This window comes from Schistocerca piceifrons, chromosome 6 (assembly GCF_021461385.2).
Source record: "Schistocerca piceifrons isolate TAMUIC-IGC-003096 chromosome 6, iqSchPice1.1, whole genome shotgun sequence".
Classification (NCBI taxonomy): Eukaryota; Metazoa; Arthropoda; class Insecta; order Orthoptera; family Acrididae; genus Schistocerca; species Schistocerca piceifrons.
In genome coordinates, this window is record NC_060143.1 from 301,559,931 (window position 1) to 301,586,932 (window position 27,002).

Consider the following 27,002-nt stretch of genomic DNA (forward strand, 5'->3'; position numbering starts at 1 on the left):
GCTGCGGCAACACACTCGCGACTGCCATCGACTTCAGTCAAGTGTTTGACCGCTTCAGCCACGCATTCCTCAACGCAGTGATGGACCGGATGGCGATTCCCACGATGTTCATGCAAGCGATTACGTGGATCCTTCGTGGGGCAACGTTCAGGCTTCTCGTCAACGGCAGCCTTACAGAACCTATACGGATTGAACGCTCACTGCGTCTGGGTTGCCCACTATCGACAGTGCTTTATGCCATTGCGATGGAACCACTCATTTTTGGATTACGGCGACGCTTGACAGGTATTCCTCTCCGGGATCATGCGTTCCGCTGCCGAGCCTACGTGGACAACTTGGCCCTAGTCGTACTTTCAGCGGCCGACGCCCAAGCTGCGATGCAGAGGATTACCTGTTACAGTGCAGGGGCAGAGAGCCCTCAAATATGCAAATGTGTGTGAATTTCTAAGGGACCAAACTGCTGAGGTCATCGGTCCTTAGACACTACTTAAACTAACTTATGCTATCGACAACACACACATACTCATGTCCGAGGGAGGACTCGAACCTCCGGCGGGAGGAGCCCAGGGAGCGCCATGAACGTCGCAAAATCATGCGCCATGAGGATCGGCCGTGGCCTTCCCGCAGACAGAAAAGTCCCCTTTCAACTGGTGGCCACCCTTCGCTGTATCGGATTGGTGTACACGCGAGACATTCGCCACACCTCGGCGATCAATTTTCGGGCGCTACTACAACCCATCCGGGCAAACATAGAAAACCACCTACTATGCCCGCTGAATATATGCCAGAGAGTCACCTTCGTCAGTACCCATCTGGCAGCCCGCATACCTCACACCGCACAGATTCTGCCCATCATTGTGACAATGGCAGCCAGACTACAGACGACTTTCGGGTATGTTATATGTTCCGGACACATCTTCAAAGTCCAGTATGATGCTCTCACCTTACCGAAGCGGGATGGTGGCCTCGATCTGGTTAATGTGTGAGCCAGGACCACGACACTTTACATCAATGAAAAAGTCAAAATGCTAGTTTTGCGCTGTGGCCGAGCAGTTCTAGGAGCTTCAGTTCGGAACCGCGCTGCTGCTACGGTCGCAAGTTCGAATCCTGCCTCGGGCTTGGATGTTTGTGATGTCTTTAGGTTAGTTTAAGTAGATCTAAGTGCTGATGACCTCAGATGTTAAGTCCCATAGTGCTTAGCGTTATTGAGCAAGTTTTGCTGGAATGTTGACCACCGAGCTCGCACCTGTTTCGAGACGCCCACCGACGTCTTTGGTACACATCCCACCTCCTATGTCCCACATCGGCCGTTTCTTTTTGGAATACAGCTACATATGCACCCAGCTCCCCAGGACCAGGAAGACGACCACCCGCGACATCTACCGCCTCCTCCGAACATACCCACCCCGAAACCCCGTCGAAGCACGTCACCCCCATGGTTCATGGCCTACAGTTTGGAAAACGATCCACCAACCATACCACACCACTGACCCCACCGCTTCGTGGTACCTTCTCGCCAACGGCAAGTATACTACAAAACAGAAACTGCATCGCATCGTGCTGGTGGACTCACCCCTGTGTCTCAAATGCAATTTCGAAAATACAAATTTACATCGTTTTGAGTGTGGGCCAGCAGTAGCTGTCTGGACCCTCGTACAGAAGATTGTGGCTTTCTACCTCCGAGTATCCCGCATCACGTTTCTCCTACCATGATGATATACCCTGACGGGACCTGCTTTCCATCGTCTAAGTGGCACACTATCCCATAGATCAGTGGCATGACTATCAACTACTTCTTTCAGGACGACATCGTCGATCCGGCGGACTTTTGGACACGCCTGTAAGTACACCAAAACACACTTCGCCGACATCGACACTATCGGGCCACTTTCGCGAACTATTTACAGGGTATTTTCGCCAACTCGCCTCGGAGCTGGAATCTCAAAGAAACTTACCAGCCAAGACTGGACGATCCGACGTTCCCCTTCTAATGGTCAATGATAGAATGGACGTTGTTCTGATGGCGTGCCAATGTGGAGCATGGCGCAGCAAGTATTCCTAATTTCTTTCACTTCTCTTTTCTCCTCATCTTCAAAGTTTTTTTCCTTAGACATGTTCATCCTGTTCACGCATAGCTCTTTATCTGCAGCCTATTTGTTTTCTTTCCCATGTGTTCCCCTATAAAAAAATTGGATTGCTGCTGATGTTGAGTCTGTATACCTATTTAAGTTTACAAAAAAAAAAAGGATGTTGAGAAAATATATTTATTTATGTTTTACGTTTTTAAGGACTAGTGTTTAATTTTATGAAGAACATCGTCTATTATTTTCAAATAATACAGATTTTTATTCGTTAAAAAAAGGTCGGTAGAACACTTGCCCTTCAGAAAAAAGTCGGATAGAGCGTAAAAAAATAAATAAAGTCGGTAGAGCGCTTGCCCGGGAAAGGCAAAGGTCCCGAGTTCGAGTCTCGGTCTGGCACACAGTTTTCATCTGTCAGTAAGTTTCATATCAGCGCACACTCTGCTGCAGAGTGAAAGTCTCATTCCCCAGTATAAAAAATGAAGAGGTGCCACTAGGTATGCATTTTAGAGACCATGTTTACTTGACTTCTTTTCTAGTTCAGTTCTGCCGTCTAAATTTGAAACTCCCTGTATATGATGACGCTACATGTTTACTGTGACGCTCCTTGTGTGTTGCATATAGCTTTGATAACATAAGCTGATTTTTTTCTAGTTGTGGCTTATGGTTCGAAAGCAATTACTATGCCTGCCAATCCTGTATTTATGTGTTGTCGAACTATTACTTTAGTATAGAGTGAGGGTTTGTATGTATTTTTGAAACGTTATTTCACGAGTGTACTTCTTATCTGCAAGGTCTTTGTTGATGTTCAACTCATATACAACAGGAACACACAAGCAGCGTGTTTCGTGACGTTTGATGTTCTAGATTGCGAGTGGTGTTCATTGAAAAAATGAACCGTGTTTCTGTGTGTATTCCTAGAACATAGGAGTATACAGATGAGGATAGGAACCACGAGAAATAACTATGGCGAGGTATTTAATAATATATGGAAACACCTACAAAACTTGACATTATACTGAATATTGAATAAAAGTATCTATTTATGCTCGCACAAACGTACAGAAAGATGTTTAGGCAATAAAAATATTAATTGCCGACATAACAGGAGGACCTGAATTTCCATGCCTTAGTCTCCAAACACGTCTGATGTTAGAGCTGTGAAACCAAACAAGCTTTTTGTCCCTGTCTGGGAGACATCTTTAGGTATAAAACAGGTAATTACTTCTAATATTCTACGAAATTTCAAATTCATGACAACTTATGGGGTGTATAGAGGACACCGGCATTCCGACAGGCAGTATCATTCTCCATTAAAAGTAACTGAGCGTTAGACTTACATCCTATGTACAAAGTTGGCATCCGCATTTGTTTAATTGAACTCCCTTTTCCTTTATGTTATATTTTTTCGGCTTTAATAAATTTCTGTTGTCTCCCTGTACAAGCGCTCTTGATGATGAATTGTTCTGGCTAAAATGCTAGTACCAAGAAATTTTATTTCAAAGTCTCCACACTGTAAAACATAGTTCGTTGTGCTGCGTTCTCAGCCTAAGATGAAAGCAAGGAAAAATTTCCTTCAGACTTCAAAGCCTCTGGTAGTACATCTAGAAAAGGAAAGACTGACACTGTGTAAATCTAAGCATCAAGACTGGATGAAGCCGCATGAACATCTTCCAGAGGGTTACAACAAGGACTGCGTTATTTGCAGATCCTTTAATCGAATAAAAACTGGTGCTGGTTGGGCTAATTTACACACAGAGCTTCACATCCGGTGACAGCAAGAGTGAGTGTGGCCAAGAACAGTCAGCCATATCTGCTAATGTCCATTTTCATGCTCAGAACGAGATTTATTGGTAGCCAGTGACAATACCCTAGGTATGACTCAGACTTGGAGAAACGTTTTCTGAATGTAGAGTTGGTCAATTCCTTTGCCTTGTTATTTTACTTTTATAATGCATATACACACAACTATGATGGTCATGTAATCTGTTATATCTGTAAAGCAGAGGTTATTTATGTGCGTCTGGAATCTTCTCCCAAAGCACTGGATTGATTCCAGCCGAATTCGGCACAGAAACAATAGTCCTCACAAGTATCAGCACTGTATAGTTTGTGGCCTAGTTTCAATAGGAGTGGAAATGTCTGCAAAAACACGTTTTTTTTAATCCCCATGTGTATAGACTGTCCTCCACACCAGACGTGTTATAGGGGAACGGTATTGGCCAACCAATTCAACCTGCTTTGCTGGGCAGCCTACATGTCAGGGGAGAAGAAACAATTTTCTGGGTCACAACATGTAGGCTGCTCTGCATGGCGGACATGTTATGTTGGAGTAGTATCGGCCTGCTTTGTCAACATGCTTTGTATGGCGACCTGTACATCAGGGGCAAATAAATAATTTACCAGTCCCTAATGTGTAGCCTGCTCTGCATGACAGGCATGTTGTGAGAGGTATTGGCTGCTTTATTGAACTGTATTGCATTGCCTACATACGCCAATGAGCATGGCTGACGACATATTGATATAGATAGAGGAGGGGATGGACATAGCGAAGGGGAGGAGGAAATTGATAGAGACAGAGGAGGAGGGGGGAGATCCATGAGGGAGGTGGCAGGTGGTGGGCAGGTGGAAGAGGAAGAGGGGTCAGAGACGGAAAGAGAGAGGGGGAGGAGGAGGATGTGGTTAGAGGGAGAGAGAGGAAGATGTGATTAGAGAGAGAGGAGGTGGAGGAAACGGAAAAAGAGAGGGTGATGAGAAGATGAAGATACAGAGAAGAGATAGATAGATAGATAGAGGTAGGAGGACGAGATGGACAGACCAAGGGGGAGGGGGGAGGGAAGAACGCAGAGAGTGGGAGGAGAAGGAGGTGTGATCAATTTATATGTGATGAATGTACATCCAAGCAAAGCTATGGAGAAATGGTAGTCATACTTATGACACGAGTAAAAATCAGTCTACAAAGTAAATAAGTAAAAAAGCATCACATATATAGCACATATACGACGCTCAACACTGACATTAAGAATATTATGAAGTGTACCTCAGTAATTTATTTACAATATGTGTGCTGTTTACAATTCAGCATCATATATTAGAAGTGGAAAACCATATGGACCGCAACAAAACAAACTGCCATCAACTGGAACTCATTGCAGCAACAAACAACACGCTGTTCATCGAAACATCTATGTAAGTGAAAGGGTGGTAGCCCGAAACCAGTTATGGCACTGAAATAAAACATTTGAATAAGTATTTGTGGCTGCTTGCATCACTCACCAATAAACGTTTATCGGTTATTCCGTTGTCCCTACCCATGTCTTAAAACTTCATCATTAGGCCGATCGTTTTAATTTATTACTTCCTTACTACTAACTAAACTTGCAGTAGATTTTGCAGGCAGTTCAACATATGCTACTCAATGTGCCTGCATTGTACGACACATAGTTAGGGAAATGTGATATTATAAACATTGTGATGTGTGAAGAAGTAACTTATCTTAAAATGGAGCACAAATTACGCACACTATACCCATCCAATGTTTGATAATGAGAGCATTTAGCGACTTCCGACAGACTTTAAACATAATTTCAAATCTTTTCTAACTTTTCTCGTTAGTCTATGGGTGCATAATCCAAAGCTAATAAAACAATTGTAATTAGTGTTTTATGGATATAGCCATAAAAGTTGTACATGCTTAAAACAAAAAAATCTGATACATTAACTCGTTTGTAAAGTGATGAGAGGTTCGCATCTCGAGCAAATCCCTGGAAACTTCCAAATCCATTCGAGAAGCTACTTTATCTTCAGTGTAACGACTGCCATATTTTTTATCTTTCCCAGTATGACTGTGGAAAACTTTATAGCTGGCCGAGAATGCATTTTCTTAGCTAACGAGAGGTACCATCTAGGGGAGGAACGATGAACTAATAACATTATACCACTGCCGGCCTGAAACTTGTCATTTGCGTCGGATATAAGTCGCAGAATGCTGCGGACGTAAATATCCCTCGAACCCGCTGAGAATGAGCGGGCCACGAGTGGATACGCTATCTGATCAAAAGTATCTGGTCACCCATATATAACGCAGAACTGACCACTAGACGCAACGAGTCGTGAAGCTGCCAGTATAAAGGAGGCGGGAGGTATTATATTGTCGGTAGATGGGCAGTAGTAGCAGAGTGGTTCAGTGACTTAGAACATGGACTAGTAACTGGGTGTCGTCTGAGTAGCATATCCATCAAGGACATTTCAACCCTTCTGCAGTTGCCCAAGTAGATTGTTGGTGATGTGATTGTGAAGTGCAAATGCGAAGAATCAGCCATACGTAAACCAGGACCAGGAACACTGCACGAACCTAGAGCATTGCTGAGAGTGGTTGAAAAAAGTGGCATGAAACGAGAGAAAGGAATTACTCACGAGTTCCAAAGAGCTACCAACAGCCAGTTAGCATAATGACTGTGCGTAGGAAGTTAGAATGGGGTATATTAGTCGAGCAGCCCCTCATAAGTGACATATCCTGAAGTCGATGCTAAGCGACGCTCAAGGTGCGACGCTACTGGCCAGCGGATTGGAAAAGAGTAATTTGGAGTTACGGATCACGCTGTCCTTATTGGCAGTCAGATGGAAGGGCTTTCGTTAGGCGATTGCCTGAAGAACATCACCTGCTGTCATGTGTAGTGCCAACAATGAAGTACGAAGGAGGCAGTGTTACAGTTTGAGGATTTTTTGTGGTTAGGGTGTGGTTGTCTTAACGCGTTTAAGAAAATATTAATGCGGGAGGATAGGAACACATTTTACAGCACTGTGTATAGCGTACAGTAGATGAACAGTTCGGAGACAATGATTGAGTGTATCATTATGGTAATGCATAATATCACAAAGCAGCATTTGAGAGCCAGTGGTTTATTTACAATAACATTCCTGAAATGGGCTGGCCTGTCTGAAGTCCCTACCTGAACCCAATGGGCCAGTGTTCAGATAAGTTAGAACGTCGACTTCAATCCAGGTTCAAAAATGGTTCAAATGGCTCTGAGCACTATGGGACTCAACTGCTGAGGTCATTAGTCCCCTAGAACTTAGAACTAGTTAAACCTAACTAACCTAAGGACATCACAAACATCCATGCCCGAGGCAGGATTCGAACCTGCGACCGTAGCGGTCTTGTGGTTCCAGACTGCAGCGCCTTTAACCGCACGGCCACTTCGGCCGGCTCGACTTCAATCCAGACCCGAGCAACCAACATCAGTATCTTCCCTGGGTTCGGCTCTTGGGGAAGAATGGGCTGTCCTTCTTCCACATACAATCAGACACCTCACTGAATGTGGTCCGAGCAGGGTTCAAAAAGTCATAAAGGCGAACGGTGGACGCTCCCTTTATTAATGACCTCTAATAGATATCTGGGTATTTCTGATCCTATAATGTAAGGTCATACCTACATGAAGGGTTAATGGCATGCTATGGACAAAAATACGCGGTGCGCGAAGTAGGAAGTTGTGCACCTGGACAGCCTCAGGTAAGTTATTGAAGAACGTACCTGTGCGCGAGGTGGCTCGCAGCTCGAGGTCCGAGAGCCGTGTGGACGCGGAGCTGTAGCCGTCGGTGGGGAGGCTGCCGTAGCCGGAGCTATCCTTGCAGCAGGCCACGTCCTCGGAGGGCGCCTTGTGCAGCGTCAGAGCGCTCTCCGCCGCCCCCGCCCCCACCCCCGCCTCCGGCGTGGCCGCCCCCGCCGCCCCCGCAGCCGCCTCCTCCTCCGTGTCGGAACCGGAGGCGCCGTTTCCCGGTTCCCTGCAGATGTTGGGGTTGGACGCGCCGTCCGGGAGTCGCAGCGCCGCCAGGTCGCTGCCGCCCCCGCAGCCGCTGCCGCCTCCGTAGCCTTCGCCAGCTCCGCTGCAGCCCATTCGCAGCAACAGGGTCCTGTGCAGGAGCCGCCGCCCTGGAGACGGCTGGGGACTCGCCGACCGCCGCATGCTGCGCTGCGCCTCACTGTGGACAGCAAGGACCAGTGGGCCAGATAGAGTCGTGAATCTACCGCAGGCTAACGTAGACTGTAGCAAGCAAGCGTAGGCTATGGTAGGTTTCCTAGCAGCCGTGTTACCTGTACGTCAGCTGTGCTGCGTACCTATCGGGCCTTACCTCATTTCTATCGCCTTGTTTGCTATGCGATCAGTGTCTTACGATAGATTCCCCTAGAAAACGAAAGCTACCACCTACAGACTGAATGAGGATGTATAAAGCGCCGATAACCTATAGAACATTTTTTTGATGTATAGTTGTCCTCCTGTCTGTTACTCAAAAATAAACAGTATTTATAGCAAAATTGAAATTATGGATGTGGATTTGCAACAAGCTGGAAAGTTGAAGCGTCAGCAACTTGTGATACTATTTCAATATGACAAACAGCGAAAGATGCAAAACATGTGTTTCTGTTACTTGATGATGCTGGTTTCGGGTTTTTATTTATAACCAATTCTCAAACCATTCTGCGAAACAATACGCATTCGATCAGAATAGATGTTACTCCACTCAGCCGGCCGCTGTGGCCGAGCGGTTCTAGGCGCTTAAGTCCGGAACCGCGCTGCTGCTACGATCGCAGCTTCGAATCCTGCCTCGGGCATGGACGTGTGTGATGTCCTTAGGTTAGTCAGGTTTAAATAGTTCTAAGTCTAGGGGAGTGATGACCTCAGATGTTAAGTCCCATAGTGGTTAGACTCATTTGAAACATTACTCCACTTATGAAACCAGTTTCATTACAAGTTGCGTTGTGTTCCTCTGGATAACGAGTGTCATGATATTTCGCAATGTGCAGTAATATTTATTCTGAATTGATGCCTATTGCTTCACGGGATGGTTTGAGAAGGGATTATGAATAAACCTGAAGCATAAGACCTAGTTTGAAGCTTTGGGTGTTTGTTATATTGATACTGGAAATTTTCATTGTTTAAATCAGGTTTCGTTCGAATATTGTTTATCTGTAACGGAAACCGAGGGATACTGCAGTAAAAATAAAAAGAAATACGTATTTACCACATAGCGCCAGAAAACACAACTTCCTCAAAAAGGGTAAAATTAAAAAAAAAAGAAAACAGCACAAAACTAAAACATATCAAACTTCACTTCAATACTTCGCCGAGCTCACATATGTTACTCTTGGTCATAAACATCTTTCTCACTTACCAGTAATAACAGGAAACTATTGCCTTTGTTTATGGTTCAAATGGCTCTGAGCACTGTGGGACTTAACTTCTGAGGTCACCAGTCCCCTAGAACTTAGAACTACTTAAACCTAACTAACCTAAGGACATCACACAACAAATCCATGACCGAGACAGGATTTGAACCCGCGACCGTAGCGCTCGCGCGGTTCCAGACTGTAGCGCCTGGAACCGCTCGGCCAATCCGGCCGGCCTTTGTTTATGACGAAGAACGTTCTATTAGTACAAAATTGCAACAAAAATGGCTCTAAGCACTATGGGACTTAACATCTGAGGTCATCAGTCCTCTAGACTTAGAACTACTTAAACCTAACTAACCTAAGGACATCACACACATCTATGCCCGATGTAGGATTCGAGCCTGCGACCGTAGTGGTCACGCGGTTCCAGACTGTAGCGCCTAGAACCGCACGGCCACTGCGGCCGGCGGCGCCGAGGGAACTTAGGTGGTGAAGCACCACGAGCCATAGATGAGGGGGGTGAATGACGGCTGCGGAGATGTGTACGGGCGAATAGAAGTGCAACTATTGAGAAATAAACCATCTAGTGGAAGCAAGTGGCATTCAACAGTGTCTCCTCAACGATAGTTCAGCAAACGTTGGTACATATGAGTTCCGTACATATTTACCCTTTTTGTGCTGTGACAGAAAAAGTCATCATTTGGTTTCCTTTTTCTTCCTGTTACAGCATGCTGTATTGCTTATACAATGAAACTCCAAAAAAACTAGTATAGACATGCGTATTCAAATACAGTGATATGTAAACAGGCAGAAAACGGCGCTGCGGTAGGCAACGCCTATGTAAGTTCTTAGACCGGTTACTGCTACTACAATGGCAGGTTATCAAGTTTTAAGTGAGTCTGAACCTGGTCTTATAGTCGGCGCACGAGCGATGGGACCCAGCATCTCCGAGTGAGTGATGAAATGGGGATTTTCCCGTGCGACCATTTCAACAGTGTACCGTGAGTATCAGGAATTCGGTAAAAAATCAAATCTCCAACATCGCTGCGACCGGGAAAAGATCCTGCAAGAACGGGACCAACGACGACCGAAGAGAATCGTTCAAAAAAACAGAAGTGCAACCCTTCCGCAAATTGCTGCAGTTTTCAATACTGGGCCATCAACAAGTGTCAGCGTACGAACCATTCAACGAAATATCATCGATTTGGGCTTTCGGAGCCGAAGGCCCACTCGTGTACCCTTGATGGCTGCACTACACAAAGCTTTATGCCTCGGCTAGGTCCGTCAACGCCGACATTGGACTGTTCATGATTGGAAACATGTTTCCTCGTCGTTTGAAATTGTATCGAGCTGATAGCCGTGTACGGGTGTGGAGACAGCCTCATGAATCTATGGACCGTGCATGTCAGCAGGGGACTGTTAAGCTACTGGAGGCTCTGTAATGGTAGGATTAATGGTGTCAATTTTCTTGCTCGTCGGGGACCTACGCTATATTAGACAGGTGTACCAATTTCTTTGGCTCTTCAGTGTATAACACGAATTATGTGGGCTAGTACAGTTTTGACAGTTTTTTAAATATATTTACATATTGTGAGGTATAAATAGCAAATAACTACGCATAATATAAGGTTAACACGAAATCGTCTCCCATCCAGGACAAGTTCATTTTACAGTACTTTACATAGTACTGCAAAATGTTTTTAGGCTACACCTACAGTAAAGAAAAAAAATCGGTGTTTGATTTGAAAGTTCAAATAATTTCGTACGACAAAATAATTTTTTGTAACATGTTTAAACTGCCAGGAGCATCATCGAATAATTTTCATGTCAAGACGTCCTCTATAGGTATGAAGTGTGCATTACACACAAACAGCGCATCATAAAGGTTTTTTGGTGAAAAATTGCGACTAAAAACATAACTCTTAGTTTGGTGACCTTAGGATCCTTGCAGTGATCCCAGAAAACTTTCAACGCGTTCATTACGCCAGTTAAAGTTACATTTACCCATCAGACGAGATGTGACACACATATTTTACGTGCGTTAAGTATGGTAACTTTGAACCTGCTGATCTCGCTAATTGATAACGATATCGACGGAAGTAGTTTTAAGGTTCCCCTAGAACATCATTTTAAGGACACATGGTAAAAAATTTGGTGATACCATGAGTACAAATGATAGAAGTGCCCATCTGCATAGCTGGTACTTTTGATACCAATAAAATCATAAAATCATGGTTTTTTGGGTTTTCTCAGGGACCGCCCAAGAACTAATGGTGTTTTTACAAGCCAGCTAATCCAACCATAGACCACACTTAAGGCAAAAGAACCAACCGATTTGCTCAATTTACATGGAGTGGAGAAAGCAGTGGCGGATTCAGAAAAACCTCAAGGAGGGGGCGCTAAAGATATCTTGAGCTACCTTTACTTTTACTGTAATAAAAAATAATCAAGTCACATGCAAAGTTTAAGAAAGTTTTATTTAAACTGATTATACACATATACAAGACAATACCATCTTATGATATCGAATCACTAGAATGGCGGCGACTTTTCTCGTACGTATGTGTCTGCAAAATGTGTTGCTAATAGAATTAATCGTAAAGAAGTAATAAATTAAAACGTCGTGCCTGATGCTGAAGTTTTACTGCACGAAAAACAAACAAGTAGTTGGCGATAAACTTTTTTCGTTTCATTATTTTGTGAGTAGGGTCAACGAGAAAAAATTTCATAGAGGGCTATTCGGAAAGTAAGTTCCGATCGGTCACGAAATGGAAACCACTATGCAAATCCGATGAAGCTTTGCACAGACGTGTTGGTCAGTTTCTCTAGTACGCCTGTCAATCGCGCCACGTCACATTTTACAGTTCTGAGCACATAATGATGCCTAGAAAATAGTGTCTCCTGCCAACTACGATGGCACGAGGAGAAATTACGCCTGAAGGTATGCAGCCCACATAATATAAGTGTCATGCGTTACCTTCTTCAAGACGATCCCCAGCCGCATTCTGCAGGGGCAATGAAGATGCTCCTGCAGCGTTTTCGATGGGAAGTGTTTGATCACCCACAATACAGCTCGTAAATGGCTCCCTCTGAGTTTCGTTTCTGCTCACATGAACCGCTAGCTATGAAGACAACATTTTGGCACATGGCTGTGAAGTACCATATCGGACAATGGATATTCTTGATGTTAAATCCTTATTCAATTCGAATCGGCGTTAGACCAGCGTAGAGACGTGACGAAAAGCAGTGACGGCTGCCTTCTATGACGAGCATATTGGAACGTTGGTGTAACTCCACAACAAATGTCTAAGTCGAAGCGGCGGCTAAAGAGATAAATAGCCGGAAATTATAGCTAACAGTTGCAAATAAAATATTTTTGATTTCCACAGTGGTTGGTATTTCGCAGCCGATCGGAACTTACATTCGGAATACCCTAAATATTTGTAAAGTTTGTTGGAAATGGTTAAGTGCTCTCATTCTCAAAGACTAGGTGAATGTAGTCGAGGTAGTCTGCGCGCCATGGGTTACGCTGCCTCAAGACTCATACAAAGTTTGTACTTGTCTTTTAATGAGTAGGCTATGACAGCATTTTTAATTTTTATATTTACTCGATAATTATATGGATTACTGAAAATGATATTTTTGTTGCTTCTGAAAGCCTTTAGATAAGCAACCTGCAACTAGGTTTGTGCAGCATGAACTACGAACCAGTTTAGCCGTTTAGTAATCTACATTACGTCATACTCCGCAAGCCACCTAACGGTGTGTGGTGGTCGTTACTTTTGGTACTGCCAACTGATCGCTTCTTCCCTGTCCCACTCGCGATTGGTTGCAAGAATTATTGTCGGAAAGCCTCTGTATTAACTCTAATTTCTCAAAATTTCTCGTCATTGCCATTTCGCGAGATGTATTTGGAAGGAAGTAATATATTGGCGGACTCTTCCCGGAAAGTACTCTCTCAATAGCAAACCTCTCCGTGATGTACAACTCCTTTCTTGTAACGTCTGGCACTGCAGTTTGTTGAGCGTCTCTGGAACGCTCTCGCGCCAACTAAATGATGCCGCGACGAAACGTGCCACTCTTTGTTTGATCCAGCCCATCCCTTCCATCAGCCATGTTGATAAACAATATACCAAGAATCGGTCGAATAAGAGCCTTGTAAGCCACTTCCTTCGTGGATGAGTTGCAGATTTCCTTAAGACTCTTCTTATGAATCTCAGTCTGTCATCTATTTTTCCTGTTTCATATGGTCATCCCACTTACGAACGCTCTGGATAGTTACTCGCAGATATTTTACGGTGGATATTGTTTCCAGCAATTTGCCGTCAATAATTTAATCTTACAGTAGTATATTTCTTTTCCTGTGTATGTGCAGTACATTATATTTATTTACGTACAGGACCAACTGCCAGAGCACTATTCATCAACTCTCTGCAGCTCATTCTGGAAATAATGCTATCTTCTGACGTTGGTACTTTTTTATGGACGTCCACATTACCTGCTGCGAACAGTCTTAAAGAGCATCCGACGCTTTTCACTAGATCATATATGCATTATATATACACTGTAGCCGGCCGGGGTGGCCGAGCGGTTCTAGGCGCTACAGTCTGGCACCGCGCGACCTCTACGGTCGCAGTTTCGAATCCTGCCTCGGGCATGGATGTGTGTGATGTCCTTAGGTTAGTTAGATTTAAGTAGTTCTAAGTTCTCGGGGACTGATGACCTCAGAAGTTAAGTCCCATAGAGCTCAGAGCCATTTTTTTATACACTGTAAACAGTAACGCTATCACACTTCCCTGGGATACTCTGGAAATTACATTTCTCGATTTTGTCCCTTTAAGAACGACACGTTGTGTTCTATCTGCAAGGGAGTTCTGTGTCTAGTCGCAAGTCTCGTCAGATACTTGATAAGCTTGTAATTTTTTTTCAGTAATAAGCAGTGCGGGATGGTGTCAAATGCCTTCTTGAAGTCAAGGAACACGGCATCAACCTCAGTGCCGTTGTTTACAGCACTATGGATCTCGGCTAGTTTTCATAGAGGAGATTTACATCATCCAAAAATATCATAGCTATTGAGCATAAAACAGGTTCAAATGGCTCTGAGCACTATGGGACTCAACATCTGAGGTCATAAGTCCCCTAGAACTTAGAACTACTTAAACCTAACTAACCTAAGGACATCACACACATCATGCCCGAAGCAGGATTTGAACCTGCGACCGTAGCGGTCGCGCGGTCCCAAACTGAAGCGCCTAGAACCGCTCGGCCACAGCGGCCGGATAAAACAGGTTCCTTAGCTTCACAGCAGATCGGCGTCAACGATATAGGCCTATGATTATGTGCATGTGTTTTACGGGATGACCTGCACTTTCTTCCAGTCAGTACCCCTCGCTGCTTCAGTGACCTATGAAAACTACTGTTAGAAGGGGAACAAGTTCTTTCGCATAATCTTTGTAGAACCTTACAGGTATCTCATCTCGTCGTGATGCCTTTTCACTACTAAGCGATTGTACTTGCTCTTCTGCTTCGCGATATGCTATCTCAATATCCGCCATTTCGACGTTCGTTCGATGATTGGTAGGAGGGACCGTGTTACGATCTTACGCGGTGAAACAATTTGATAAGACCAATGTCATTATTCGACCTTCTCTCTGTTACCTTCAGTTTCAGTACCAGTATGGCCACTGAGTGAACGAATAGAGAATTTCTAACTGCTTTCTAATTTTACGTAAGACCAAAATCTCATCGGGTTTTTACTCGTATCGATTGACAAAATTTTACTTTCAGAGTCATCGATCGCTTCTATCTTTGCTCTACTCACTCTCATTTTCGCTTCGTTCAGCTTTTTTATTTGCCAGTTAGGTTTTGATTTCTGTTGAGTCTGTGATGAAACTCTCTTTGTTTACGTAGCAGTTTTCTGACAAGCCTGTTAAACGACGATTGGTCTTTCCCATTCCTCAAGACTTTGTAGTTGTCTAAGGTTTATTGAACGATGATTCGGAATTTTTTTCCATTTCTGCTCCACATCTTCAGCCTCAGTACTGAATTTTTGTTGTTGACTATTCACATACTCTGAAATTTGTATCATGTCACTCTTGCTCAGCAAAAATGTTTTTCTGTCTTACTTTTCTCTTGTAAAACTCATGGTCATAGTTGCAATCACAGTCTTACAATCAGTGATACCTTCCTCTGAGTTAGCTGACTCAATAAGTTCATATCTGTTTGTTGCTAGGAGGTCTAATACTTCACGTTAACGAGTTGGTTGTGCAATTATCTGCCGGAAGTAACGTAGATGTTTTCACTATTAAGGCATTATAGTCTGGGTACAAGTATATAGTTTCATGGTTAGACACACAATAACGGCCGGCTGGTATGGCCGTGCGGTTCTAGGCGCTTCAGTCTGGAACCGCGGGACCGCTACGGTCGCAGGTTCGAATCCTGCCTCGGGCATGGATGTGTGTGATGTCCTTAGGTTAGTTAGGTTTAAGTAGTTCTAAGTTCTAGGGGACTGGTGACCACAGATGTTAAGTCCCATAGTGCTCAGAGCCATTTTTTAAGCCACACAATAACGAAATGCGAGTTCAGATCAAATCAACAATCGTAATGTTTATAGAAAGTAAAATAATGTACACTGAGGTGACGAGAGTTATGGGATGCTTCCTAATATCGTGTGGGAACTGCTTTTGCCCGACGTAGTGCAGCAGCTCGACGTGGCGTGGAGTCAAGTCGTTCGAAATCCTCTGCAGAAAAATTGAGCTATGCTGTCTCTATACCCGTCCATAACTGCGAAAGTGTTGCCGGTGTTGTGCGCGAACTGACCTCTCGGTTATATGAAACTATATACTTTTACGCAGAGTATATTGTCTTAATAGCGAAATGTAGTGTGAGGGGGGCTACGCGAGAGGCGTTCAATGAATTCGAAAGTAAAGTTCTATGTACAGACTTGGCAGAAACTCGTAAGAAATTTTGGTCTTATGTCAAAGCGGTATGTGGATCAAAACAAAATGTCCAGACACTCTGTGACCAAAATGGTACTGAAACAGAGGATGACAGACTAAAGGCCGAAATACTAAATGCCTTTTTCCAAAGCTGTTTCACAGAGGAAGACTGCACTGTAGTTCCTTCTCTATATTGTCGCACAGATGACAAAATGGTAGATATCGAAATAGATGACAGAGGGATAGAAAAACAATTAAAATTGCTCAAAAGAGGAAAGGCCGCTGGACCTGTTGGGATACCAGTTCGATTTTACACAGAGTACGTGAAGGAACTTGCCCCCCTTCTTGCAGCGGTGTACCGTAGGTCTCTAGAAGAGCGTAGTATTCCAAAGGATTGGAAAAGGGCACAGGTCATCCCCGTTTTCAAGAAGGGACGTCGAGCAGATGTGCAGAACTATATCTCTAACGTCGATCACTTGCAGAATTTTGGAACACGTATTATGTTCGAGTATAATGACTTTTCTGGAGACTAGAAATCTACTCTGTAGGAATCAGCATGGGTTTCCAAAAAGACGATCGTGTGAAACCCAACTCGCGCTATTCGTCCACGAGACGCAGAGGGCCATAGACACGGGTTCCCAGGTACATGCCGTGTTTCTTGACTTCCGCAAGGCGTTCTATACAGTTCCCCACAGTCGTTTAAAGAACAAAGTAAGAGCATATGGACTATCCGACCATTTGTGTGATTGGATTGAAGAGTTCCTAGATAAAAGAACGCAGCACTTCGTTGTCAATGGAGAGAAGTCTTCCGAAGTAAGAGTGATTTCAGGTGTCCCGCAGGGGAGGGTCGTAGGACCGTTGCTGTTCACAATATACATAAATGACCTTGTGGATAACATCGGAAGTTCACTGAGGCTTTTTGTGGATGATGCTGTTGTATATCGAGAGGTTGTAATAATGGAAAATTGTACTGAAATGCAGGGGGATCTTCAGCGAAATGACACACGGTGCAGGGAATGGCAATTGAATCTCGATGTAGACAAGTGTAATGAGCTGCGAATACATAGAAAGAAAGATCCTTTATCATTTAGCTACAAAATAGAAGGTCAGCAACTGGAAGCAGTTAATTCCATAAATTATCTGGGGGTATGCATTAGGAGTGATTTAAATGGAATGATCATATAAAGTTGATCGTTGGTAAAGCAGATACCAGACTGAGATTCATTGGAAGAATCCTAAGGAAATGCAATCCGAAAACAAAGGAAGTAGGTTACAGTACACTTTTTCGCCCACTGCTTGACTATTGCTCACCAGTGTGGGATCCATACCAGATAGGGTTGATAGAAGTGATAGAGGAGATTCAACGGAGAGCAGCGCACTTCGTTACACGATCATTTAGTAATCGCGAAAGCGTTACGGAGATGGTAGATAAACTCCAGTGGAAGACTCTGCAGGAGAGATGCTCAGTACCTCGGTACGGGCTTTTGTTGAAGTTTCGAGAACATACCTTCACTGAGGAGTCAAGCAGTATATTTCTCCCTCCTACGTATATCTCGCGAAGAGACCATGAGGATAAAATCAGAGAGATTAGCGCCCACACAGAGGCATACCGACAATCTTTCTTACCACGAACAATACGAGACTGGAATAGAAGGGAGAACCGATAGAGGTACTCAAAGTACCCTCCGCCACACACCATCGGGTGGCTTTCGGAGTATGGATGTAGATGTAGATGTACGATAAATGGTCGACGGGTTTCATATCGGGTCATATGGGTGGTCAAATCATTCGCTCGAAATGTCTGGAATGTTCTACAATACAATCGCGAACAACTGTGACCCAGTGGCGTGGCGCACTGTCATCCATATAAATTCCATCGTTGTTTGGGAAATGTCTTCAAAGTAGCCGAACATAATCATTTCCAGTCAATGATCGATTCAGTTGGGAGGATCCAGTCTATTTCATGTAAAAACAGCCCACACCATTACGGAGCCAAAACTATCTTTCACAGCCTTGTTGACAATTTGGGTCCATAAGTGAATTTAGACTTTCTTGGCGAATCTCGATGATGAAGTCTTCTCGGACCCTGGCTTCGCGGGATCTGCGTCGCACTCGAACCCTACCAATAGCTCGGGGTCTGTGGCACACTCGAATCCTACCATCAGCTCTTAGCAACTGAAATTGGAGACTCATCTGACCACGCTACTGTTTTCCAATCGCCTACGGTCCAACCGATATGGTAAAGAGACCAGAAGAGAAGCTGCAGGTGATTGTTCAGATGGCTCTAAGCACTATGGGACTTAACAAAATGGTTCAAATGGCTCTAAGCACTGTGGGACTTAACATCTGAGGTCATCAATCCGCTAGACAAAGAACTACTTAAACCTAACTAACCTAAGTACATCACACACATCCATGCCCGAGGCAGGATTCGAACCTGCGACCGTAGCAGCAGCGCGGTTCCGGACTGAAGTGCCTAGAACTGCTCGGCCACAGTGGCCGGCTAGCTGTAGGTGATACTATGCTGTTAGCAAAGGCATTCGCCTCAGTCGTCTGCTGCCGTACTCCACTAACGCCTAATTTCCCCTTACTGTCGTAACGGATGCGAACTTCGGACGTCACACATTGATTTCTGCGGTTATTTCACGCAGTGTTACTTGTCTATTGGCACTGAAAACTGCACGCAAACGCTCGTAAGTTAAGGCAGTCGGCCACTGCGTTGTCCGTGGTGAGATGTAGTGCCTGAAATGTGGTGTTCTCGACACATTCTTGACACTGTGAATCTCGGGATATTCAATTTCCTAACGATTTCATAAATTTAATGACCCATGCGTCTAGTTCCAGCTACCATTTCGCATTCAAAGTCTGTTATTTCCCGTCTGCGGTCATAATTACATATGAAACCGTTTCAGAAGAATCATCTGAGTGCAAATGACCGCTACGCCAATGCACTGCACTTTTATTCCTAGTGTATGCGATATGCACATCGCTATCTCATGGCGTACGTCATCTCAATGTACAACAATGTAGTCAAGCGATAAACAGAAATACACTACTAGATTCTAAACCGGCACGCTATTTGAACACTTTATTAGCGTATTATTAGATTAGACTAGATTAGATTAGTACTTATTCCATAGATCACGAATACGACACTTCGTAATGATGTGGAACGTGTCAGGTTAATAAAAGGTGTCTATACAAGATATTACATTACACAAAATATTACATGACACTTAATATTTTTAATTTTTTTGTGGGGGTTGGGGAAATTACCCACTTACTATATCCAAAAATTCATCTAATGAGTAGAAGGAGTTGCCATTAAGAAATTCTTTTAATTTCCGTTTAAATTCTATATGGCTATCTGTCAGACTTTTGATGCTATTAGGTAGGTGACCAAAGACTTTTGTAGCAGCATAATTTACCCGCTTCTGAGCCAAAGTTAGATTTAACCTGGCGTAGTGAAGATGATTCTTTCTCCTAGTGTTGTAGCATTGTACACTGCTATTACTTTTTAATTCATTCGGGTTGTTAATACCAAATTTCATAAGTGAATATATATATTGTGAGGCTACAGTGAAGATCTTTACCTCTGTAAATAAGTGTCTGCAGGATGATCTTGGATGAGCTCCAGCAATTATTCTGATTACACGCTTTTGTGCAATGAACAATCTTTTACTCAATGATGAGTTACCCCAGAATATGATGCCATACGAAAGCAGAGAATGAAAATAGGCATGGTAAGCTAATTTACTGAGATGTATATCGCCAAAATTTGCAATAACCCTAATAGCATAAGTAGCTAAACTCAAACGTTTCAGCAGATCCTCAGTGTGTTTTTTCCAGTTCAACCCCTCATCAATGCATACACCTAGAAACTTAGAATATTCTAGCTTAGCTACCGATTTCTGATCGAAGTCTATATTTATTAATGGTGTCATTCCATTTATTGTGTGGAACTGTATATACTGTGTTTTGTCAAAGTTTAATGAGAGCACATTTGCAGAGAACCACTTAATGATTTTCTGAAAAACATTGTTTACAATTTCACCAGTTAATTCTTGTCTGTTGGGTGTGATAGCTATACTTGTATCATCGACAAAAAGTACCAGCTTGGCATCTTCGTGAATATAGAATTGCAAGTCATTAATATATATTAAGAACAGCAGAGGACCAAGACCGAACCTTGCAGCACCCCATTCTCGATTGTTCCACAGTTTGAGAAATCACCAGTTTTTTGCATATTATTGTTGTTGTTGTTGTGGTCTTCAGTCCCGAGACTGGTTTGATGCAGCTCTCCATGCTACTCCATCCTGTGCAAGCTTCTTCATTTCCCAGTACTTACTGCAACCTACATCCTTCTGAATCTGCTCAGTGTGTTCATCTCTTGGTCGCCCTCTGCGATTTTTACCCTCCACGCTGCCCTCCAGCACTAAATTGGTGATCCCTTGATGCCTCCGAACACGTCATACCAACCGATCCCTTCATCTAGTCAAGTTGTGCCACAAACTACTCTTCTCTGCAATTCTATTCAATACCTCCTCATTAGTTATGTGATCTACCCATCTAATCTTCAGCATTCTTCTGTAGCACCACATTTCGAAAGCTTCTATTCTCTTCTTGTCTAAACTATTTATCGTCCACGTTTCACTTCCATACATGGCTACACTCCATACAAATACTTTCAGAAACGACTTCCTGACAGTTAAATCAATACTCGATGTTAACAAATTTTTCTTCTTCAGAAACGCTTTCCTTGCCATTGCCAGTCTACATTTTATATCCTCTCTACTTCGACCATCATCAGTTATTTTTCTCCCCAAATAGCAAAACTCCTTTACTACTTTAAGTGTCTCATTTCCTAATCTAATTCCCTCATCATCACCCGACTTAATTCGACTATATTCCATTATCCTCGTTTTGCTTTTGTTGATATTCATCTTATACCCTCCTTTCAAGACACTGTCCATTCCGTTCAACTGCTCTTCCAAGTCCTTTGCTGCCTCTGACAGAATTGCATATTATGTGAACTGCTTATTACAACCTTCTGCACTCTTCCAGTTAGGTATGATTTAAACCGTTTGAGCACTGTCCCATTCATACCACAGTACTTGAGCTTATCTAGAAGTATTCCACGATATACACAATCAAAAGCATTGGATAGATCAGAAAAAATCCCAACCAGTGACTTCCGGTCACTCAGAGCATTTAATATTTCATTAATGAAAGTATATATAGCATTTTCCGTTGAAAAACCCTTCTGGAAACCAAGCTGAAATTTTGTTAAAGCCGGCCGGGGTGGCCGAGCGGTTCTGGGCGCTACAGTCTGGAACCGCGCGACCGCTGCGGTCGCAGGTTCGAATGCTGCATCGGGCATGGATGTGTGTGATGTCCTTAGGTTAGTTAGGTTTAAGTAGTTCTAAGTTCTAGGGGACTGATGACCTCTGAAGTTAAGTCCCATAGTGGCAGGGCCATTTGAACCATTCTGTTAAAACTTTATTTTTATAAAGGTGTGAAGCTACTCTACATCTCCTGGGGGGGGGGGGGGCGTAGATTTGTGTCCGGTGCGCTTCGTCGGATCCCATTCGTGGTGCGGGTACTCACAAGACGGTGGAGCCCGCGCTGGGGACATCTGTGAGCGAGCGGCAGCGCGGCGTGGGTCGCAACCGCCGGCTCAGCTGCGGAGACGCGAACCCGGCGGGCGCCCGGCGCTCCGCAGAACCCGACGCCCCTGCGGGCGCTCGCGCCGTGGGGGTGGAGGAGGCGGCGGTGGGGGCTGCGGAGGCGGCGGCGGCGGCGGTCGGTGGCAGCGGGTGCCTGCGCAGCGTCCGCTCGTCGTCCGAGTCCGCGGGCGAGCCGCCCCCGCTGTGCTGCTGCTGGTTCTGCTGCTGCTGCTGCTGCTGGCGGTACAACAGATGGCCGCGGAAACCCGAGGACGACTCCGTCCGGAAGTCCGCCAGAGACGCCGCGCTCGGTTGGTAGGCAGTGCCGCTCGTGCAGAAGCGCTGCGCCTCCAAATCCGTCGTAATCGACAGCGAGTCTGCGCAAACGACAATTATGCTGTGCATTGTGGACATATCTCACATTTTTTGCAAGTATCAACAGTCTTCGTTTAGAATACGTGGAAGCAAAAACAGCCCATGATCCAAATTAGTTTACTCAATTCAGCAACCGCTTTCGATCGTTTCGCTCATCAAACTGATCTTTCTCCTTAGTAAAAGAAGCAAATAAACTTTTTTTTTTACCCGTGGTTGGCACCGCTAACATATTAAAATAGTGATAAAGTAGTTCTACATCTACATCTACATTTATACTCCGCAAGCCACCCAACGGTGTGTGGCGGAAGGCACTTTACGTGCCACTGTCATTACCTCCCTTTCCTGTACCAGTCGCGTGTGCTTCGCGTGAAGAACGACTGCCAGAAAGCCTCCGTGCGCGCTCGAATCTCTCTAATTTTACATTCGTGATCTCCTCGGGAGGTATAAGTAGGGGGAAGCAATATATTCGATACCTCATCCAGAAACGCACCCTCTCGAAACCTGGACAGCAAGCTACACCGCGATGCAGAGTGCCTCTCTTGCAGAGTCTGCCACTTGAGTTTGCTAAACATCTCCGTAACGCTATCACGCTTGCCAAATAACCCTGTGACGAAACTCGCCAATCTTCTTTTCTATCTCCTCTGTCAACCCAACCTGGTACGGATCCCACACTGATGAGCAATACTCAAGTAAAAGTCGAACGAGTGTTTTGTAAGCCACCTCCTTTGTTGATGGACTACATTTTCTAAAGACTCTCCCAATGACTCTCAACCTGGCACCCGCCTTACCAACAATTAATTTGATATGATCATTCCACTTCAAATCGTTCCGTACGCATACTTCCAGATATTTTCGGGAGGACGACGGTTCAATCCCGTGTCCGGCCATCCTGATTTAGGTTTTCCGTGATTTCCCTAAATCACTCCAGGTAAATGCCGGGATAGTTCCTCTGAAAGGGCACGGCCGACTTCCTTCCCCATCCTTCCCTAATCCGATGAGACCGATGACCACGCTGTCTGGTCTCCTTCCCCAAACAACTAACCAACCAACTCCCAGATATTTTACAGAAGTAACTGCTACCAGTGTTAGTTCCACTATCATATAATCATACAATAAAGGATCCTTCTTTCCATGTATTCGCAATACATTACATTTGTCTATGTTAAGAATCAGTTGCCACTCCCTGCACCAAGTGCCTATCCGCTGCAGATCTTCCTGCATTTCGCTACAATTTTCTAATGCTGCAACTTCTCTGTATACTACAGCATCATCCGCGAAGAGCCGCATGGAACTTCCGACACTATCTACTAGATCATTTATATATATTGTGTAAAGCAATGGTCCCATAACACTCTCCTGTGGCACGCCAGAGGTTACTTTAACGTCTGTAGACGTCTCTCCATTGAGAACAAGATGCTGTGTTCTGTTTTCTAAAAACTTCAATCCAGCCACACAGCTGGTCTGATATTCCGTAGGCTCTTACTTTGTTTATCAGGTGACAGTGCGGAACTGTATCGAACGCCTTCCGGAAGTCAAGGAAAATGGCATCTACCTGGGAGCCTGTATCTAATATTTTCTGGGTCTCATGAACAAATAAAGCGAGTTGGGTCTCACACGATCGCTGTTTCCGGAATCCATGTTGATTCCTACAAAGTAGATTCTGGGTTTCCAAAAACGACATGATACTCGAGCAAAAAACATGTTCTAAAATTCTACAACAGATCGATGGCAGAGATATAGGTCTATAGTTTTGCGCATCTGCTCGACGACCTTTCTTGAAGACTGGGACTACCTGTTCTCTTTTCCAATTATTTGGAATCTTCCGTTCCTCTAGAGACTTGCGGTACACGGCTGTTAGAACGGGGGCAAGTTCTTCCGCGTACTCTGTGTAGAATCGGATTGGTATTCCGTCAGGTCCAGTGGACTTTCCTCTGTTGAGTGATTTCAGTTGCTTTACTATTCCTTGGACACTTATTTCGATGTCAGCCATTTTTTCGTTTGTGCGAGGATTTAGAGATGGAACTGCAGTGCGGTCTTCCTCTGTGAAACAGCCTTGGAAAAAGGTGTTTGGTATTTCAGTTCATCGTGGAGACGACAGCTTTGTCGTGTTTTTATAAATTATGAGGATGCCAACCGTCGCAAAAATTTTTGTGCTTCTTTTACTTAAGTTTAGAAGACAGATCAATCTGATGGACGATCGTGACGATTGAAACCGGTTACTGAACTCATTAAACAAGCTTGCGATGAAAGACTGTTTTGGTTTCCACGTATTCTCAGGCAATGGAGCGCTGTTGACTTCAAGGTGATCATGTCTCCCGTCATAAAGCTTTCTTTTAGGCCTTTTAACAGTATCGCACATTTGAAAACATTTTGGGAAATGTCCACTACTGGTTTGAATGTTTATTGAACAAAATCTGTCCATTGATAGCGAGATGAGATATAAGCCGCTACCGAGAAGTTTCTGTTTAAGGGCGTTCCTGCAGCGTAACTGGAACGTAGAGCGACTCCGATGCGGGTATATGGCTCTGAGCACTATGGGACTTAACATCTATGGTCATCAGTCCCCTAGAACTTAGAACTACCTAAACCTAACTAACCTAAGGACATCACACAACACCCAGCCATCACGAGGCAGAGAAAATCTGTGGTGTCACCGCCAGACACCACACTTGCTAGGTGGTAGCTTAAATCGGCCGTGGTCCATTTAGTACATGTCGGACCCGCGTGTCGCCACTGTGTGATCGCAGACCGAGCGCCACCACAAGGCAGGTCTCGAGATACGGACTAGCACTCGTCCCAGTTGTACGGACGACTTTGCTAGCGACTACACTGACGAAGCCTTTCTCTCATTTGCCGAGAGACAGTTAGAATAGCCTTCAGCTAAGTCCATGGCTACGACCTAGCAAGGCGCCATTAGCCTTACATAGTTTGATAGTTATCTTATGAAATGTCTCATCAAGAACGTTGTAAACCAAAGGACTATATAAAAGTTAAGTATTCCCAAAGCAACGTACTTTTCTTGCTACCATTCACTACTTATCCTGTTCCAGAATTCACGCCCGTCTGCGTTAGATAGTGTGCATTTCGGCCTCCTCTATCTGCAAGGTGTTGGCACATTTACCAACACATCAAAATCCCTGACCCCGCCGGGAATCGAACCCGGGAACCCGGGCGTGGGAAGCGAGAACGCTACCGCACGACCACGAGATGCGGGCGATGCGGGTATATAAACACCGACATCTACGCAAGGGGTCAGTGTGGTATTCGTATCTTTCCGATGTGCGTGCGGTAAATGCGGAAACGTGAACTGTGCCGACGTTATTACCAATGTGCTCTTATTCTGTTTTTAGCTGCCGAAGGACAAAAACCGGTAGACAACCATTGGAGAAGGGAAAATGTCTGTCGAAAACTACTGTTGTCATATGGTGCACCAAGTTCCGTGCTGGTTACGATTCGACACAAGATCTGGCAGGCCAGCCTCATCCATGAACTCAAGTGGCAGATACTAGAGCGCCCGTCCTATAGTCTTGATTTCGCCCCAGGCGATTATCTTGCCTTCCATGCCTTGAAAAATTGACGATTCCTGTCAGAAGAGAATATGCAGGAGGCAGTTACAGACTTTGTCATGCAGTAGAACACTGTGTTTTACCAAAGGGGAGCCTTCAGCTTGGTGCATAGGTGGGATGATAGCCTGAATGCTCACGGCGATTTTGGCTGATTGGCCTACCGACTCTGGACTTTACTGCCTTTGTACGGAAACTTTTTGATCGGCCCTTACACAAACACGACAAAAAGTGCATGGTTATTGGTAAGTACCTCCTGGCTTTCAGAAGAGGGCTGCGCTAAAACTGCAAGGTGTACAGACAACAGACACATATCAGTGGATAGAGCACCTCTCCAAGTTTTTAACTCACATTACAGGTGCTTAATATGGGCACTATTTGTGATGCAGCAAACGTCAGTACATGCCTGCAATTCATTGAATTTGATGACATGAACTGTCTTGGAAGACGTGGCAGCAGCCCAATTTAGAAACGTGTTCATTGGATTGCCATTGTTCAGATGTGAACTAACTGGACGCAACGATATTGACTGGACGATTCATCGGTATAGTCTGATGTGCATGCCCTCTAGTGGTACACTCTGAAACTACACCCCAGGGCGTATTATATGCACGAACTTTGAAAAATGCTCTATTCACTATTATGTGTCCTTTTTCTGTAGGTCTTTTAGTTATTGTGGAGTCGTCTCCTGAAACCCCGGAGGTACTTATGAATAATCCTGTATTACCTTTGAGGAGAGGCTAGGTCTTCTTCTTTGTCATCGTTCTGTATGAGGTCGTCATTTTTATAAGCGTTATATTGGCATTAGTGGTGGCGGGTGGCTTTGTGCCCTTCCTGACTCTCCAAAACCCCAGGACAGAATCTGCATATCACACCCTGTTTGCATCTAAATCTCATGTTCAAGTGTAAGACTGTTTTCTACAGATACATACAGGGCATAGGTACCAGCTCAATAGTTACCTAGTTTCATGTATTAAACTGCCTAGAAACCACATACAGGTTGGCTAGGATACCAGCCCCCATAATTAATCCACCAGATCTGTACTAGAATGTCACCTCATGTCCCAGAAGTGGATGGTTTATCGCGCTCAGCTATCAAGGTAGGGAGAGGCTAGGTGTTATCTGTTATACAGGGTGATCAAAAAGTCAGTATACATTTGAAAACTTTATAAATCACGGAATAATGTAGATAGAGAGGTAAAAATTGA

General features: G+C 44.3%; 1 protein-coding gene across 1 annotated transcript in view; it reads right to left on the minus strand.

Annotated features, from left to right (window-relative positions):
- LOC124803287 (kinesin-like protein KIF26A) overlaps positions 1-27,002 on the minus strand; it is a 483,829-nt gene that overhangs the window by 15,388 nt on the left and 441,439 nt on the right. The window contains exons 16-18 of the mRNA XM_047264470.1: positions 21,983-22,233; positions 21,798-21,871; positions 7,615-8,063 (exon numbers count right to left, since the gene is read on the minus strand). Coding sequence (XP_047120426.1) covers positions 7,615-8,063; positions 21,798-21,871; positions 21,983-22,233 — 774 coding nt within the window. The remainder of the gene's footprint in view (positions 1-7,614; positions 8,064-21,797; positions 21,872-21,982; positions 22,234-27,002) is intronic.